We start from the raw sequence: 15,018 nt of genomic DNA on the forward strand, positions 1-15,018 counted from the left end.
ATCACACCACAGGACAATTGTGAGTAAGGTGGTCCAAAATCTGGAGCGCCATCTTGTACCGTTTTTGCATAGTTCCAGGATGACATAGGCAGACAGGCACACACACACGCATAGGAACAACCAAGATGAGAGTTTTAGTAATATACTAAACCAAGTGGGACCTGTTGGGTCCCGTCCCCTCAACGTGCGGTTGCAGGGGTGGGGGTGGCCTGCGGCGTCACACACACTAACCACCCCCCCCCCCCCCACACACACACACACACGCATACAATAACCACTCCCCTTGATATTATTAATTGGCTCTGTTTACACCATCCCCGCCCTATCCACTGGCACATAGCCCCCAACTCGCAGGTGTGTCTAGAGAGGGTGGGGAAAGGGGGTGGGGTAGAGAGATGGCAGAGAGAGAGAGAGAGAGAGGGAGCAGAGACGCAGAGAGAGAAAAACATTTGTTTACATCAGCAGGGGACCGCGGGTCAAAGGAGTTGGAGGAATTGAGTGAAATCCAGATATGTGAAAAGAAAGAGATTAGTTAAAACAAATGTAGGTCCCTTGCAGTCAGAAACGGGTGAGTTGATCATGGGGAACAAGGATATGGCGGACCAATTGAATAACTACTTTGGTTCCGTCTTCACTAAGGAAGACATAAATAATCTGCCGGAAATAGCAGGGGACCGCGGGTCAAAGGAGTTGGAGGAATTGAGTGAAATCCAGGTTAGCCGGGAAGTGGTGTTGGGTAAATTAAATGGATTAAAGGCCGATAAATCCCCAGGGCCAGATAGGCTGCATCCCAGAGTACTTAAGGAAGTAGCTCCAGAAATAGTGGATGCATTAGTAATAATCTTTCAAAACTCTTTAGATTCTGGAGTAGTTCCTGAGGATTGGCGGGTAGCAAACGTAACCCCACTTTTTAAGAAGGGAGGGAGAGAGAAAACGGGGAATTACAGACCAGTTAGTCTAACATCGGTAGTGGGGAAACTGCTAGAGTCAGTTATTAAAGATGGGATAGCAGCACATTTGGAAAGTGGTGAAATCATTGGACAAAGTCAGCATGGATTTACAAAAGGTAAATCATGTCTGACGAATCTTATAGAATTTTTCGAGGATGTAACTAGCAGCGTGGATAGGGGAGAACCAGTGGATGTGGTGTATCTGGACTTCCAGAAGGCTTTCGACAAGGTCCCACATAAGAGATTAGTTTACAAACTTAAAGCACACGGCATTGGGGGTTCAGTATTGATGTGGATAGAGAACTGGCTGGCAAACAGGAAGCAAAGAATAGGAGTAAACGGGTCCTTTTCACAATGGCAGGCAGTGACTAGTGGGGTACCGCAAGGCTCAGTGCTGGGGCCCCAGCTATTTACAATATATATTAATGATCTGGATGAGGGAATTGAAGGCAATATCTCCAAGTTTGCGGATGACACTAAGCTGGGGGGCAGTGTTAGCTGTGAGGAGGATGCTAGGAGACTGCAAGGTGACTTGGATAGGCTGGGTGAGTGGGCAAATGTTTGGCAGATGCAGTATAATGTGGATAAATGTGAGGTTATCCATTTTGGTGGCAAAAACAGGAAAGCAGACTATTATCTAAATGGTGGCCGACTAGGAAAAGGGGAGATGCAGCGAGACCTGGGTGTCATGGTACACCAGTCATTGAAAGTGGGCATGCAGGTGCAGCAGGCAGTGAAGAAAGCGAATGGTATGTTAGCTTTCATAGCAAAAGGATTTGAGTATAGGAGCAGGGAGGTTCTACTGCAGTTGTACAGGGTCTTGGTGAGACCACACCTGGAGTATTGCATACAGTTTTGGTCTCCAAATCTGAGGAAGGACATTATTGCCATAGAGGGAGTGCAGAGAAGGTTCACCAGACTGATTCCTGGGATGTCAGGACTGTCTTATGAAGAAAGACTGGATAGACTTGGTTTATACTCTCTAGAATTTAGGAGATTGAGAGGGGATCTTATAGAAACGTACAAAATTCTTAAGGGGTTGGACAGGCTGGATGCAGGAAGATTGCTCCCGATGTTGGGGAAGTCCAGGACAAGGGGTCACAGCTTAAGGATAAGGGGGAAATCCTTTAAAACCGAGATGAGAAGAACTTTTTTCACACAGAGAGTGGTGAATCTCTGGAACTCCCTGCCACAGAGGGTAGTCGAGGCCAGTTCATTGGCTATATTTAAGAGGGAGTTAGATGTGGCCCTTGTGGCTAAGGGGATCAGAGGGTATGGAGAGATGGCAGGTACGGGATACTGAGTTGGATGATCAGCCATGATCATATTGAATGGCGGTGCAGGCTCGAAGGGCCGAATGGCCTACTCCTGCACCTAATTTCTATGTTTCTATTTATGCTTACAATACTCTGTTGTGCTGCAGCAAGCAGAAATTTAATTGTCCTATCTGGGACACATGACAATAAACTCTCTTGACTTGACAGTTAATGAAAAGACTCTTAACAGCACTGATGTACAGAAGGATCTCCAAAAAGGCTACAAGTAGATAGAGAGGTAAAGAAGACATGTGGTATGCTTGCTTTCATACTTTGATCGTTTTCTCAGCAGCGCCAGAGGCTAATGGCAGACCTGATAGAAACATATAAAATAGTTAGGGTGGACACTCAAAATATTTTTCCACAGGGTGGAAATATCAGACTAGAGGGCATAGGTTTATGGTGAGATGAGCACCATTTAAAGGAGAGAACCATGGTTGCCTGGACCGACTCCGATGTTAAGTCCACGAGCAATTTCTGCCAGGGTGGCGGTGGAGGCAAACACGATAGTGGCATTTGAGGCTTTTGGATAGGCACAAGGATATGAAGGGAACAGAGGGATATGTAGCAGAGAAGATTAGTTCAACTTACTCGGCACGGACATTGTGGGCTGAAGACCCTATTCCTGAGTTGTACTATTCTTGCTCTTGTTCAATTTGCTGAGCTTTTTCAGAATATATTTGGTCAGGATTCAAATTATATACTGACTACTAATCTAAATGTATACAACCCAAACAGAACAGATGCTCAACAAAATCCAAGACAAAGCTGTCAGTATTACCAGCGTCCACAATTGTCAGAAGGGTCTCGACCCAAAACATCACCCATTCCTTCTCTCCAGAGATGCTGCCTGTTCCGCTGAGTTACTTCAGCTTTTTGTATCTATCTTCCACAACAATCAAGCCTTCCCAGCACTTCTGTCATTAAAGTTTGTAATCTTCTGCATTGTGACTGTATGGGCTCATTTCAACAAGAAACATGACCAACAACCGAATTAAATATAATCTCCTTCAAGTTGCTCTTCAAATCAATACCATCCCGACCTTGGGTTAATTAATCATGTCTTTATTGTCATTGTATCATTACCTTGAAATTCCCAATTAATACAATCAAGAAAGCACAAGAATAGCAATAGTTGAAAGGACCATCGTGCTCTTAGGACAATGTCTTCTACAGCTGAAGAATTATTTTTTTTATTTTTTTTAAACGATCTCTTGGATGACCAATAAAATTTTACCACCAGGGGCGCCACACAATTGGCAGCCCCGCCAACAGTTTGTCTGTTTTTTCATCTTTTTTAAATTTTTTAATGTGTTAAACATTTGGTCACTACTTAATTACCTTTATAAAGCTACTGCTAGACCTATCCAAGTGGTACTTTCCCCCATTAATTTTACAATAGTCTAGCTAGATTTGCTCTAAGTACTCAAAGCTCTGTCTTTTTAATTAGAAGTACAAGGGATATTATTGTTCTTTTTTGCACCCTGAAAAAAAATTAGATTCTGTGTGCCAAACTAGTGCATCAGTTTCATACAGTGCTTTTGTTGAAGATTATATTTTTACATCATGCTCTTACCAACTTCTTCAATAAAATGTAGTTTTCATTGAATTTCAGAACAATTTTCTTTTAATTGCTCCCAAGTCTCAAAAGCTGCTACACCAATCAATACTGGATGGGAAGTATGCTCTGTTGGGATTACGTAGTCCAGGCATCAAAATATTTCACGTTCCATGATGAAAACATCTTTTCAAATAGCAATTTCTCAGAAACCATATATACACTGTATCAAATGTATCCTCCTAGATTTACTGTTTCAATATTTTTTTTAATTTATTTTGCTTGTTAAAGGAAAATGCTCTTAGCAATATCATGATGGGAGCGAGATCCCAATTGGAGCATTGAAGGCATTCTCTTCTCAATTAATGCAGTAAGCAATTAACTTTATAGTCCACATCATAAAAACATGATTGGCACATTTTAATGTAATTAATCATCCAGAAGAGGAAGACTCGGTCTTTTAAAAATGATAATTAAAGCTTGCATGTATTTTAAAAATCTTAAATTTCCCACAGTGCAGTTTGTGACTAATCATATATTGCACCATTTTATAAAGACAATGTAAAACACAAAGCATGACTTTGATGTACTAAATCATAAGATTACATTACAACTGTTCAGAATGAGAAAGAAAATCACTTGGTTGGGAAAACATAAAGAGGCGGATATCACAATGTGTTCCTGGAGAATATTTATGTATGATGTCACGGATTATTTTTTGTGATCTCAATTAAAAATTGGATAACAATAGATATGGCATTTTTTTTTTCAGGAACTACAATTTAATAAATGTTACAGAAGTACAGTGCTAATTAAAGCTACCGTAAATGTTATTAGTACTATCAGATTCAAGGTGTACAAGGAAAAACATTTGTTTCATTTGTTTTTAATTTAATTGATTTGACTGGTTTATATACCAACAAACTTTCATTAAAAAAAACAAAGGTGTCTCTGGAAATACTTAAGATGTTCCAGCTATCTGATTGATAGTAAGCTTTCAAAGAATGTGTGCATATGCATGCAATTTCTATGTGATTCCAAAGTCTGGATTTAAACATCAATCCAAAAGACCCAAACACAAAATAATTAGGCTGACAAACTCAGACAAAACTGAGGAATTGCTGCACCATCTGAGTTATTGGTGTCTTATACTGTAGGTCGTCTCACACCAACTTAAAAAAAATTAACAGCATTACATCCAAAAAGTTTTCTCCTGTTATCTTGGCCAATACAATATTTAGTCCTCCATCAACACCACTAATCATTTTCGGATTACCATGTTCCATTTTGTGGAGATTGTTGCACAGAAAGTGACTACGGTCTTCTAAATAGCTCTTCACTGGCCGAAAAGCTGTGTAACATCCCTCGGTTATAAAGATAAGTGTAAGTCTTTCTGATCTTTCTACACTGAAGCAATGGCAAGCAAATTAAAGACAAACCAGCCAGAAAAAACGAGAGCTTAAAATGGACGTTGAAACTGGAAAGATCAAGTAAACACTCCAACTGAGAAACCTACAACAGATAATGGAAAATCTAACAATGTTTGTAATGAAGCATTACCAGAAAATGTATATTCCATCATTTTCTATTAAATGTGATGAAATAACCAGAAAGGAAGCAGATTAAATGGGCGAAATAGGTAAGTAAGGCCTTCACTTTAAAATACAAAATGCCCATACAAATATAGGACTAACCGACAATAACATCTTGCCATCATAATTCCAGTTTAACAAAAAAATCAAAAATATTAGTTGCATTCCCATATTTGCAAGTCATATGACAAAAACTAAAAGCTAGCCAATTTCTGTATTCTCTGTAGTAATAATAATAATAAATATAAATTTGTCAAAATGTTCACCATGCTAAGCTTACTGAATGTTTTTTTCCACAAAAAGCCAACATAGCATTTTGGAAATCACGCTAAGAAAAAGAGAGAAAAGACTGATCAGAAATATTATTACCTCATCAGTTTCCATTAAATCAAGGATTTTCTTCTTGCTTGCATCTTCCTCTTCATCATTAACCATAGTTCCACTCTCTTCAAGGTAACTTCTTTTAACCGAGCCATACTTGTGTGATGCTTTTAAATCGTCATCATCTTCATCAATACCACGGAGACGTTTTGCACCCCTGTCAGGCTATAAAACATGTACCTAATTATCAACAGACCTTTTAACACTATGGCCTAGATAGGCTACACCTTTGCTATTTTTAATGATTTTGAAGACATGACCTTTTAAAATGTCACACAATAGATTTAGTCTACCAAAGAATTATTGGCCGACAACAAACAATACTGCAATTACATGGAAAAACACAAACAGTAGCCCATACATTAAATTCCCATCTATTCAATTAAACAATAGCTCACAACTGTTCAATGTACACATGTTAAGAGACATGACAGCCATAGAGCAAAGTAATGGTAAGTACACATGCTGCCCAAGCAGTTTACTCAATGCAGAATATTAAACTTTAACGAATGTTTGCTGTTTATACTCTTATTGAGAGTAAATTAGCTATGTAGAGAGTTTAGTACCGTGCAAAATTAAAACTGAGTCGTTTGGTAATTTCAAAGTAAAATGGTTACAAAAAAATAGATACCAAGGATACTGCAGTTAGGATGCAACATCATTGCCTATTTGACACAAGACACATTAAGATTCTGCCCCACTTGGGCGTCATTTGCGCGACACGCAGGTGGCGAGTAAAGATTTTGTGAATCCCAAAATCCTGGGGCAATGCGCGCGACCGCGCCTCACTGCCTACGTCACCACGTACCATGCGTGCATAATGCACGCCATGCGCGCATCATGTGGCCGTCGTGCGTCGTGATGCGTAAATGATATTGCGTAAATGACGTGCAAATAACGCCCAAGTGGGACAGGCTCTTTACATTCCAGTTTTGCTTAGTGAAAAAAGATGTACTGTGTAACAAAAACTGAGGTACATTTTTGTGCCCTTCCAGATATTTCATATACATCATCTAAAGCTGCTTGCCTTGGAAGCATAGATCAGCAAGGTCTAAAGTTCAACACATGATCTGTGCAGAGGTTAATTATCCCAGCCGGGCTAACAACAGGAGTACTGCATGGACTTATTAAGGGGAAGAAGGTCATCAAGTGTCTTGGTTACTAAAAAAAATACACAAGAGAGTAGAATCAGGCCGGGAGTAAGATAGTCAATAAACTCCTAAATGTGGTCATTTGACCAAGGTATCAGAAAAGCCAGAGCCAGCAAATATTTATCATCTCATTAACTTTGATGGACTATTCTGTAGGATATTGTAAATTATAAAAGCAAATACTGCTGTTACTTTTATCATGAAAATGAAGATCCTATCTTGAAAAAGATATAGGACCAGAATAATTCAGTGTTTAGCAATTCTAATACGGAACAATTACAGTTGCCCGTGAACCTATGCATGTGAGAGAAAACTGAAGCACTTGGCGGAAACCCAATCTTTAACATCTCCACCACAGTGAAGAATATCCTCTCACGTTAATGCAAATTTGTGATCACTTTGTCTTATGCGTGCACCATCTTTACCCAATGTAATTACTTAATATATTTTTAAAACACACCACAACCAAACCAAAATCTATTTCTAATACATGTAATTGTGGTTGTAAGTTACTCATTTGTACATAAAATTGGATTAAATTAAATGCGTATCTGTCGTTCACATGCTGCAACAATTGGAATTTACCATTCGGTTATTTGACTAACAGAGAAATACAAAATTGAAACATTACAGCAGTACATCTTTGGGATTACATGTCCAAACTGAATTTGAGAAGTTATTGTAAGTTAAGTAGGCAAATAACAGTTACATAAGTGACTGTCACTATTTCCTGAAAATAAAGTAGGTTACTTATTTGTTTAAACTGATACTGTAGCTATAAAATGCAAAAATAAAGACAGGCAGACAACACTAACGAATTAATGTAATGTAACAATGTTAGTGTTTTGCTAGCTTAAGAGTACTAAAACTTAATTTGCGTTTAACTGAAGTTATCTTGACAACACCACAGACATCCCCAAGTAAAGAATATATCACTCATTGTTTAGGAGATAATAAAAATACATTTGGATAAAGGGTGACTTGTTTCATTCCCAAAAAGGACATTGACAAACCAGTTCGATTTTACAAGGATGCAGATTCATTTTACAACGACCAAATTTTTGAACTGAGTTCAGATGGTGTATTGTGATTTAAACCTATGCCTTTTGGATTATAACCTAGATCTTTTGATTATTATTTAGCAATGAGATCCTGTGCAGTGAGCAAAGGATTGTTATTGAAATTAGCAAGGAGCATTTTTGATCATACTCACTAAACCTTAAACTTTTAAGACTTTTGATTTAAAGTGGTTATTATCGCAGTATTGCACATTAGTTCCAGGATATCTAGTCACCTATTAACGTTATTTGCCTTCCAATGTAAGCTGTAACTATACAATTGAATACATTGAAGCTCAGATTATACTGTAAAATATTAGAGCTACTCAGAGCATTAAAAAAAAAAATCAATTACCCTTAAAATATTAAATGTAAAAAATAATTATATCAGATCAACCATTTAGTGATAACATAGATTGAACTTATCCTATGTAGAATTTTTCCTGCATTACACATTCTAGCTTAATATTATTTGAAATTAATTTGGATCACACCCTTCATTAGCTTGGCCCATTATACCGAGCAGGAATAGAAAATTGGCAGTAGAAAATAATAAAGCTCCTAGAATATCATTCTAGTTTCTCTAATTGCACCTTCAAAATGTGCTTCATGCTAATAACACTGGTTAGCTCAGCTAGGTGTTCCAGAATATATTAGGTAATCATTAAAATTTATTTTAAAACAATCTAGATTTTTATTCAACAGCTTTCCCAGTCCATTATCATAACAAAAAAGGCATTAAATTATTTTATTCGACTCATCCTTAACCATAATCAAACATGTGCAATATCCTCATACAAACTACGGGGTGGGAGATTGCAACCTTCGCGTGGTCCGCCATGTTTCGAGAAATGCAATCAACCTGGCATGCAAAATCAAATAAGGTCAAATAGAACAAGTTGTCCTACAACTTTAGGCTGTGCACGCCATACGCAAGAAGAAGATACCAAACTACTTTAAATCTGAAATCTCAAAAAATTTGGACTTCAAATTTTGAATACGATCAAAAATGTATTTTGCTAATTTCAATAAAAGGTAGTAATGGTTTGTTCAATGTACAACATCCAATATCTAAAAATCAAATATGCCTCAACCTCAAATAAATGTAATGTAACCAACTGCATAAGTCAAATAAGCACTGCATAATAAATTTAGACTTTAAGCTTTTATTCTATTCTTGTGCTTAAAACTTCACAGTTCAAGTCATATGAAAACTGTAATGTTTTCCTGCACTGACAAAAGAGGCCAACTCCATGAGATTTGATTGTACTTTCAGCATTACAGAAAAAAATGCTGTATTCTCAAAGGACTTTTAAACAGTTATAGGAAACAATAATACAGGGTTGAAAGTGCGATTTTGATTTGACAAATGGAGTAGTACTCAGCAAAGCCACCGAGATACAGCATGGACGTCCCTTTCTCCCCTTGAAATCTTTCTTCCTCCTAGGAATGTACTGATCATGCACCTTCTGTATTATTCCTAGAAACACCTGCCATTTTTTGTTCCACTGTCATCCCTGCTAGTGTATCTTTCCACTCAACTTTGGCCAGCTCCTCCCTCATGGCCCCATAGTCCCCTTTATTCAACTGCAACACTGACACCTCCGGTCTACTCTTCTCCCTCTCCAATTGTAGGTTAAAGCCTGACCATGTTATGGTCACTGCCTCCTAATGGCTCATTAACCTCGAGGTCCTTTATCAAATCTGGTTCATTACATAACACTAAATCCAGAATTGCCTTCTCCCTGGTAGGCTCCAATACAAGCTGTTCAAAGAATCCATCACAAAGGCACTCTACAAAGTCCCTTTCTTGGGGTCCAGTACTAACCTGATTTTCCCAGTCTACCTGCATGTTGAAATCTCCCATAACAACCACAGCATTACTTTTGCTACATGCCAATTTTAACTCCTGATTCCTGATTAACTCCTATGTCCAGGCTGTTTGGAGGCCTGTAGATTAATCCCATTAGGGTCTTTTTACCCTTACAATTCTTTAATTCTATCCATACTGACTCCACATCTCCTGTTTCAATGTCACCCCTTGCAAGGGACTGAATTTCATTCCTCATCAACAGGGCAACCCCACCCCCTCTGTCTTTTCGATAGGAGGTATACCCTTGAATATTCAGTTCCCAGCCCTGGCCCTTTTGCAGCCATGTTTCAGTAATACCCAATATTCTAAACAGATTACAAAAGCGTGCAGGTTTGCAGGTTAATTAGCCTCCGTAAATGGACCCCAATTTGAAGGATAGAACTAGTTAGTGTAAGGGTGATTGTTAGGCAGGCGGACTAGATGGGCTGAATGGCCGGTGTCCATGCTGTATCTCTAAACAACATCTAGATACTTATCTATAAATTGAAAGCTTTACATTTGACATGCACTTCCTAGCCACGTACTTCTGATGTCACAATCTCTCTTAATTATAACAGGGCGCCCTTGTAGTCAGCACTTTATACTTCAGTGTGGATAAAACATGTTAAAACCAAAGTTATAAAAATAAAGATCAGCCAGCATCTGTGGAGAAATCAATAAAGTTAATGTTTCAAGTCGACAATTTTTTTTGTGAATTCAGAGGCATAAGAACATCAAAGTGATAAGCAGGATGTTTTGTAACGTTGAACTGGATTTTCTAATGTTGAACAGAAGAAAGGATATCTACAGGTCAAAGATTGAATAAGGTGCATTCTAGGTGGTTAACTTTGCTCCAACCGGCAATAGTTAAGAATTTCTCATTTATTCAGATATTCGACACAAATCTGAAATCTTTTGAAAGAATAATAGTTTCATCAGAAGGTTCTTCAAACTGAAACGTGAACATTGTTCCACTCTCCTCAGATGTGGATGTTACATGATCTACTGAGCATCTCCAGCATTTCCTGTTTTCAGGTTTATAGCAACTGCAGGTTATTTTCTGCTTCTTGGCAACCTTGCAACAGTGAGCCACCAAGCACCAGTTGTCCAGGCTGCACACCATTGTTTTCTCACTTAATGGCTCAATGGTAAGAAAGATTGGTGGAAGATTGTTTTTCAGACTGAAGGCCTGTGATTCTTGGTGTGCCTCAGGGATCAGGATGGGGCCTATTTCCATTTGTCATCTATATCAACAACTTGGACCACAATGTACAAGGCACAATTAGTAAGTTTGCAGATCACACCAAAATAGGTGGTATTGTTGACAGTGAATTTCACTGCACTTTATTGTGTATGTGATGAATAAATCTGATTGATTGATTGAAGATGGTAATCAAGAATTACAGGGGGATCTTGATCAGTTGGGCAAGTGGGCAGAGGAATGACAAATGGAACTTAATTCAGATAATTGTGCATAATTGCATTTCGGGAAGTTAAATTAAGGCTGGGCATTTACAGTGAACAGTAAGGCCCCAGGAGTGTCATGGAACAACAAGATCTATAAATACAAATGCATAGTTCCCTGAAAGTAGCTTTGCTGATGGATAGGGTGGTGAGGATAGGATGGTGAAGAAGCCTTTTGAGATGCTAGTGTTCATTAGTCAGGGAACTGAGTATAGAAGTTATCCAGTCTGAAGAAGGGTTTCGGCCCGAAACGTTGCCTATTTCCTTCGCTCCATAGATACTGCTGCACCCGCTGAGTTTCTCCTGCTTTTTTGTGTACCTATAGAAGTTATGATGTTATGTTACAGTTGTACAAGACGTTGGTGAGTCCACACTTGGAGTACTCTGTTCAGTTTTGGTCATCCTGCTAGACAAAAAGATGCCATCATTATGGAGTGAGTGCAGAGCAGATTTACGATGATATTACCAGGAATTTGAGGCTTGAGGTATAGGGTGAGTTTGGACAGGCTCAAACTTTATTCATAGAAACATAGAAAATAGGTGCAGGAGTAGGCCATTCGGCCCTTTGAGCCTGCACCGCCATTCAATATGATCATGGCTGATCATCCAACTCAGTAGCCTTCTCTCCATCCCTTTAGCCACAAGGGCCACATCTAACTCCCTCTTAAATATAGCCAATTAACTGGCCTCAACTACCTTCTGTGGCAGAGAGTTCCAGAGATTCACCACTCTCTGTGTGAAAAATGTTTTTCTCATCTCGGTCCTAAAGGATTTCCCCTTTATCCTTAAACTGTGACCCCTGGAGATTATTCCCTGGAGCACAGGACACTGAGAGGTAATCTCCCAGAGGTATATTAAATCATGAGGGGGGATAAATATGGTGAATGCGCAGTCTTTCTTCTGCGGGTAGAGAAATTAAGAACCAGAAGGCATAGGTTAGAAAGAGGGGAAAGATTTAATACCTTTTTAACTTGGAGAATAATGGGTATATGGAATGACCTTAAAATGATACATAGATAAGAAAGATTTAGAGGGATATGGGCTAAGCACAGTGAAATAGGACTAGCTTGTACGGGCATCTTGGTTGGCATATTTCCATGCTGTGTGACTATGCCTAATTAAATGATGGGCAAAGTAAATAGAGCATGCCATTAAATTACCAGAATATGGTGCATCCTGACTGAAATTTATAATCCGTGAGAATTATGAATTTTTAATCTGAGAATTTACTTTCTTCAGTAACAGTGAATCCTGTGGGGAATGTACAATTAAAATCGACAAATTATTAATTCTGACAGTCAGTTCAAGTATACAGTAATTAAACCATTACTCTGCAATTCTTAAAACTTCATTATATTTGCATTGCATGTGCTTAACTAATGTTACATCTGGCATTTTTGTCATAGCAAGATCAACATCAATGACAGCAGATTAGAAAATAATAATCCCAAAGTCCATTTCCAATGGAATTAAATGAAAGGACTTTCTCTCATAATGGGCCATTCTTTGGAAAGTGAACCAAAATATCACACACATGACATCACATCAAGTAATACATTAAAAAATTATTGTAAGAGATTCATCTTATTCATTGCTATTTTCCTATCTACAGAACTATAATGCATGTCTGCGAAAGATATGAACATTCTAGCTTTTTAAAATTCACAGAGATTGTAATGGAGGATTATTCTGGAGGTAAAGATAACTTTCATTTATACCAAGATTTTTAATTTAGGAAACATTTCTGCACATCACCTAATACTCTTTGTTTAGTACATTGTGTAATGAGCAGAAGAAAAATAAGAATTGTCCAAACATTACTAAAACAAAGTCCTCCTATAACTAATAGTCTGAAAATAACTGCCCATGACTAAGTTTCAGGACAATGTTCCACAGTGTAAGAACCAATGTGGTTGAGGTCTTTGCTACTGTAACTTACTAAAGAAAATATATAAAAGGCAATCTTCATAGTACCAAAGGGTGCAACTTCCATTTTACCAGCTATCTTGTTTAATTCTACTTTCATCATGGATGGAGGTATCAAGGTGGCCCCAAATTACAATAGCCCTAAAGAACTTGCAAACATTTTTTAAAGTAAGTTAAGTTTCCTTAACTATATATCAAAACTTCAGAGGCAAGTCTGTGAAGCAAAGCAAGTAATTTGACGTTTGTCAACTGAGTCAGAGGTGTATGCTACCGAGGCGGTGCCAATATCTTTGTATGTTCAAAGATCAGTATGGGATGGATTTGTCAGCTTCTGAATCTTTATCAGGTTTGAACATGGTACATCCCTGGACTTTTGGGAGACTGGCAGTGTGGGTGGTTGCAGGCAACTTCTGCTGAGTGAAAATGGGGCATTTCTGCATGCCTTATTTGCCCACCAAACCTCCCCCCACCACTAAGCCACAACAATAATGGCCTGAGCTGCATCTCACCAATCCGAAATGACAAGATCCATATTTACAGATAATATTATAGTTTCCCTGCATCTTAAGCATCAGGGCCTCAGAGCACCGCCTCCTCCAATTAAAACCAGACCTTTTAACAAATGTCCACATTATGTTATGAATTTATCTTAATCCACCTGTTCCTGTTATGAGGGCTTCAAAGTCTTTTTTAGCCGCTTCCACAACTTTCTTTAACTTTACTAACGACTGGTGTGCTGTTGCAAAAAGGCTGTGCATAGTGGTTTTAATATAATTCCTACAGGAACGGGTCATTCAGACCTCAAACTGGGGAAAGATTGGTCTGACTGAACCCAGGTTACAAACATCTCCAACCACCACCCTCGCCAGCCCAGCACCGGCCGCAAATCGAGCGCCAGGCTTTGCGGCCTCTCATGCTTCGTCCACACCAAACAGTCCTGGGAAAGGTGACGATCCAAGGCCGGGTTTTACACGACCGCCGTGAAAAGAGGCGAAACCTCACCTGATAACTGAGCAACTCGCCGACATCCATCTCGGTGCCGTTAGCAACAGCAGCAGAAGCACGGTGCCGATGGCTGGGGTGACACTGCCACACTGCCGCAAGTCAGGATCGGGACAGGACACTGCCGTACACCCGCAACTGTCGCAAATCAGCTCCAAACTGCCGCGATTGCCTGATGCACTTAGTCTGTGAAGATTGCAGGAGGGAGAAGAGCTGAGGCAAGGAATTATTTAAATGTTCATGAGATTTAATCCTTTTGTTGAGTTCATAGAAAAGATGCCTACCGCCACATTGTCTTTTGGCACTTATATCTCTTGTCTTTGTTGATGAAAGATGTTACTACCTCCCTAAAAGGCAAATTTAAGATTGAGCTCTTCAAGCAAGAAATAATTGGATTAAAAATTGTCTTGGCGAAAGGACGCAGAAGCTAGTGGCTAGTGACAGGAGGGCTTTAATCTGATTTTAAATCTACTTTGCTGAAAGTATATTGGATCTTGCAACAGTCAGCAGAGGATAGAGGGCAGATATGTAAGCAAACTGCAGTGGGATATAATTAAGATAGTGATAGGAACTAAGGGAATTCAATTTCCTTAATATTAACCAGGATTGTTTTAGCATAAAACAAAGGAATTAAATGCAACATCTCCAAGTTTGCAAATGACACAAAGCTGGGTGGCAGTGTGAGCTGCGAGGAAGATGCTATGAGGCTGCAGGGTGACTTGGATAGGTTGGGTCAGTGGGCAGATGCAGTACAATATGGATAAATGT

General features: G+C 38.9%; 1 protein-coding gene across 1 annotated transcript in view; it reads right to left on the reverse strand.

Annotated features, from left to right (window-relative positions):
- Nucleotides 1-14,342, reverse strand: part of ctnnbl1 (catenin beta like 1) — a 98,593-nt gene extending 84,251 nt beyond the window's left edge. Inside the window, exons 1-2 of the mRNA XM_033041615.1 lie at nucleotides 14,251-14,342; nucleotides 5,786-5,962 (exon numbers count right to left, since the gene is read on the reverse strand). Coding sequence (XP_032897506.1) covers nucleotides 5,786-5,962; nucleotides 14,251-14,280 — 207 coding nt within the window. The 5' untranslated portion in view covers nucleotides 14,281-14,342. The remainder of the gene's footprint in view (nucleotides 1-5,785; nucleotides 5,963-14,250) is intronic.
- Nucleotides 14,343-15,018: the final 676 nt, after the last annotated feature.

The sequence above is a fragment of the Amblyraja radiata genome, chromosome 23 (assembly GCF_010909765.2).
Source record: "Amblyraja radiata isolate CabotCenter1 chromosome 23, sAmbRad1.1.pri, whole genome shotgun sequence".
Classification (NCBI taxonomy): domain Eukaryota; kingdom Metazoa; phylum Chordata; class Chondrichthyes; order Rajiformes; family Rajidae; genus Amblyraja; species Amblyraja radiata.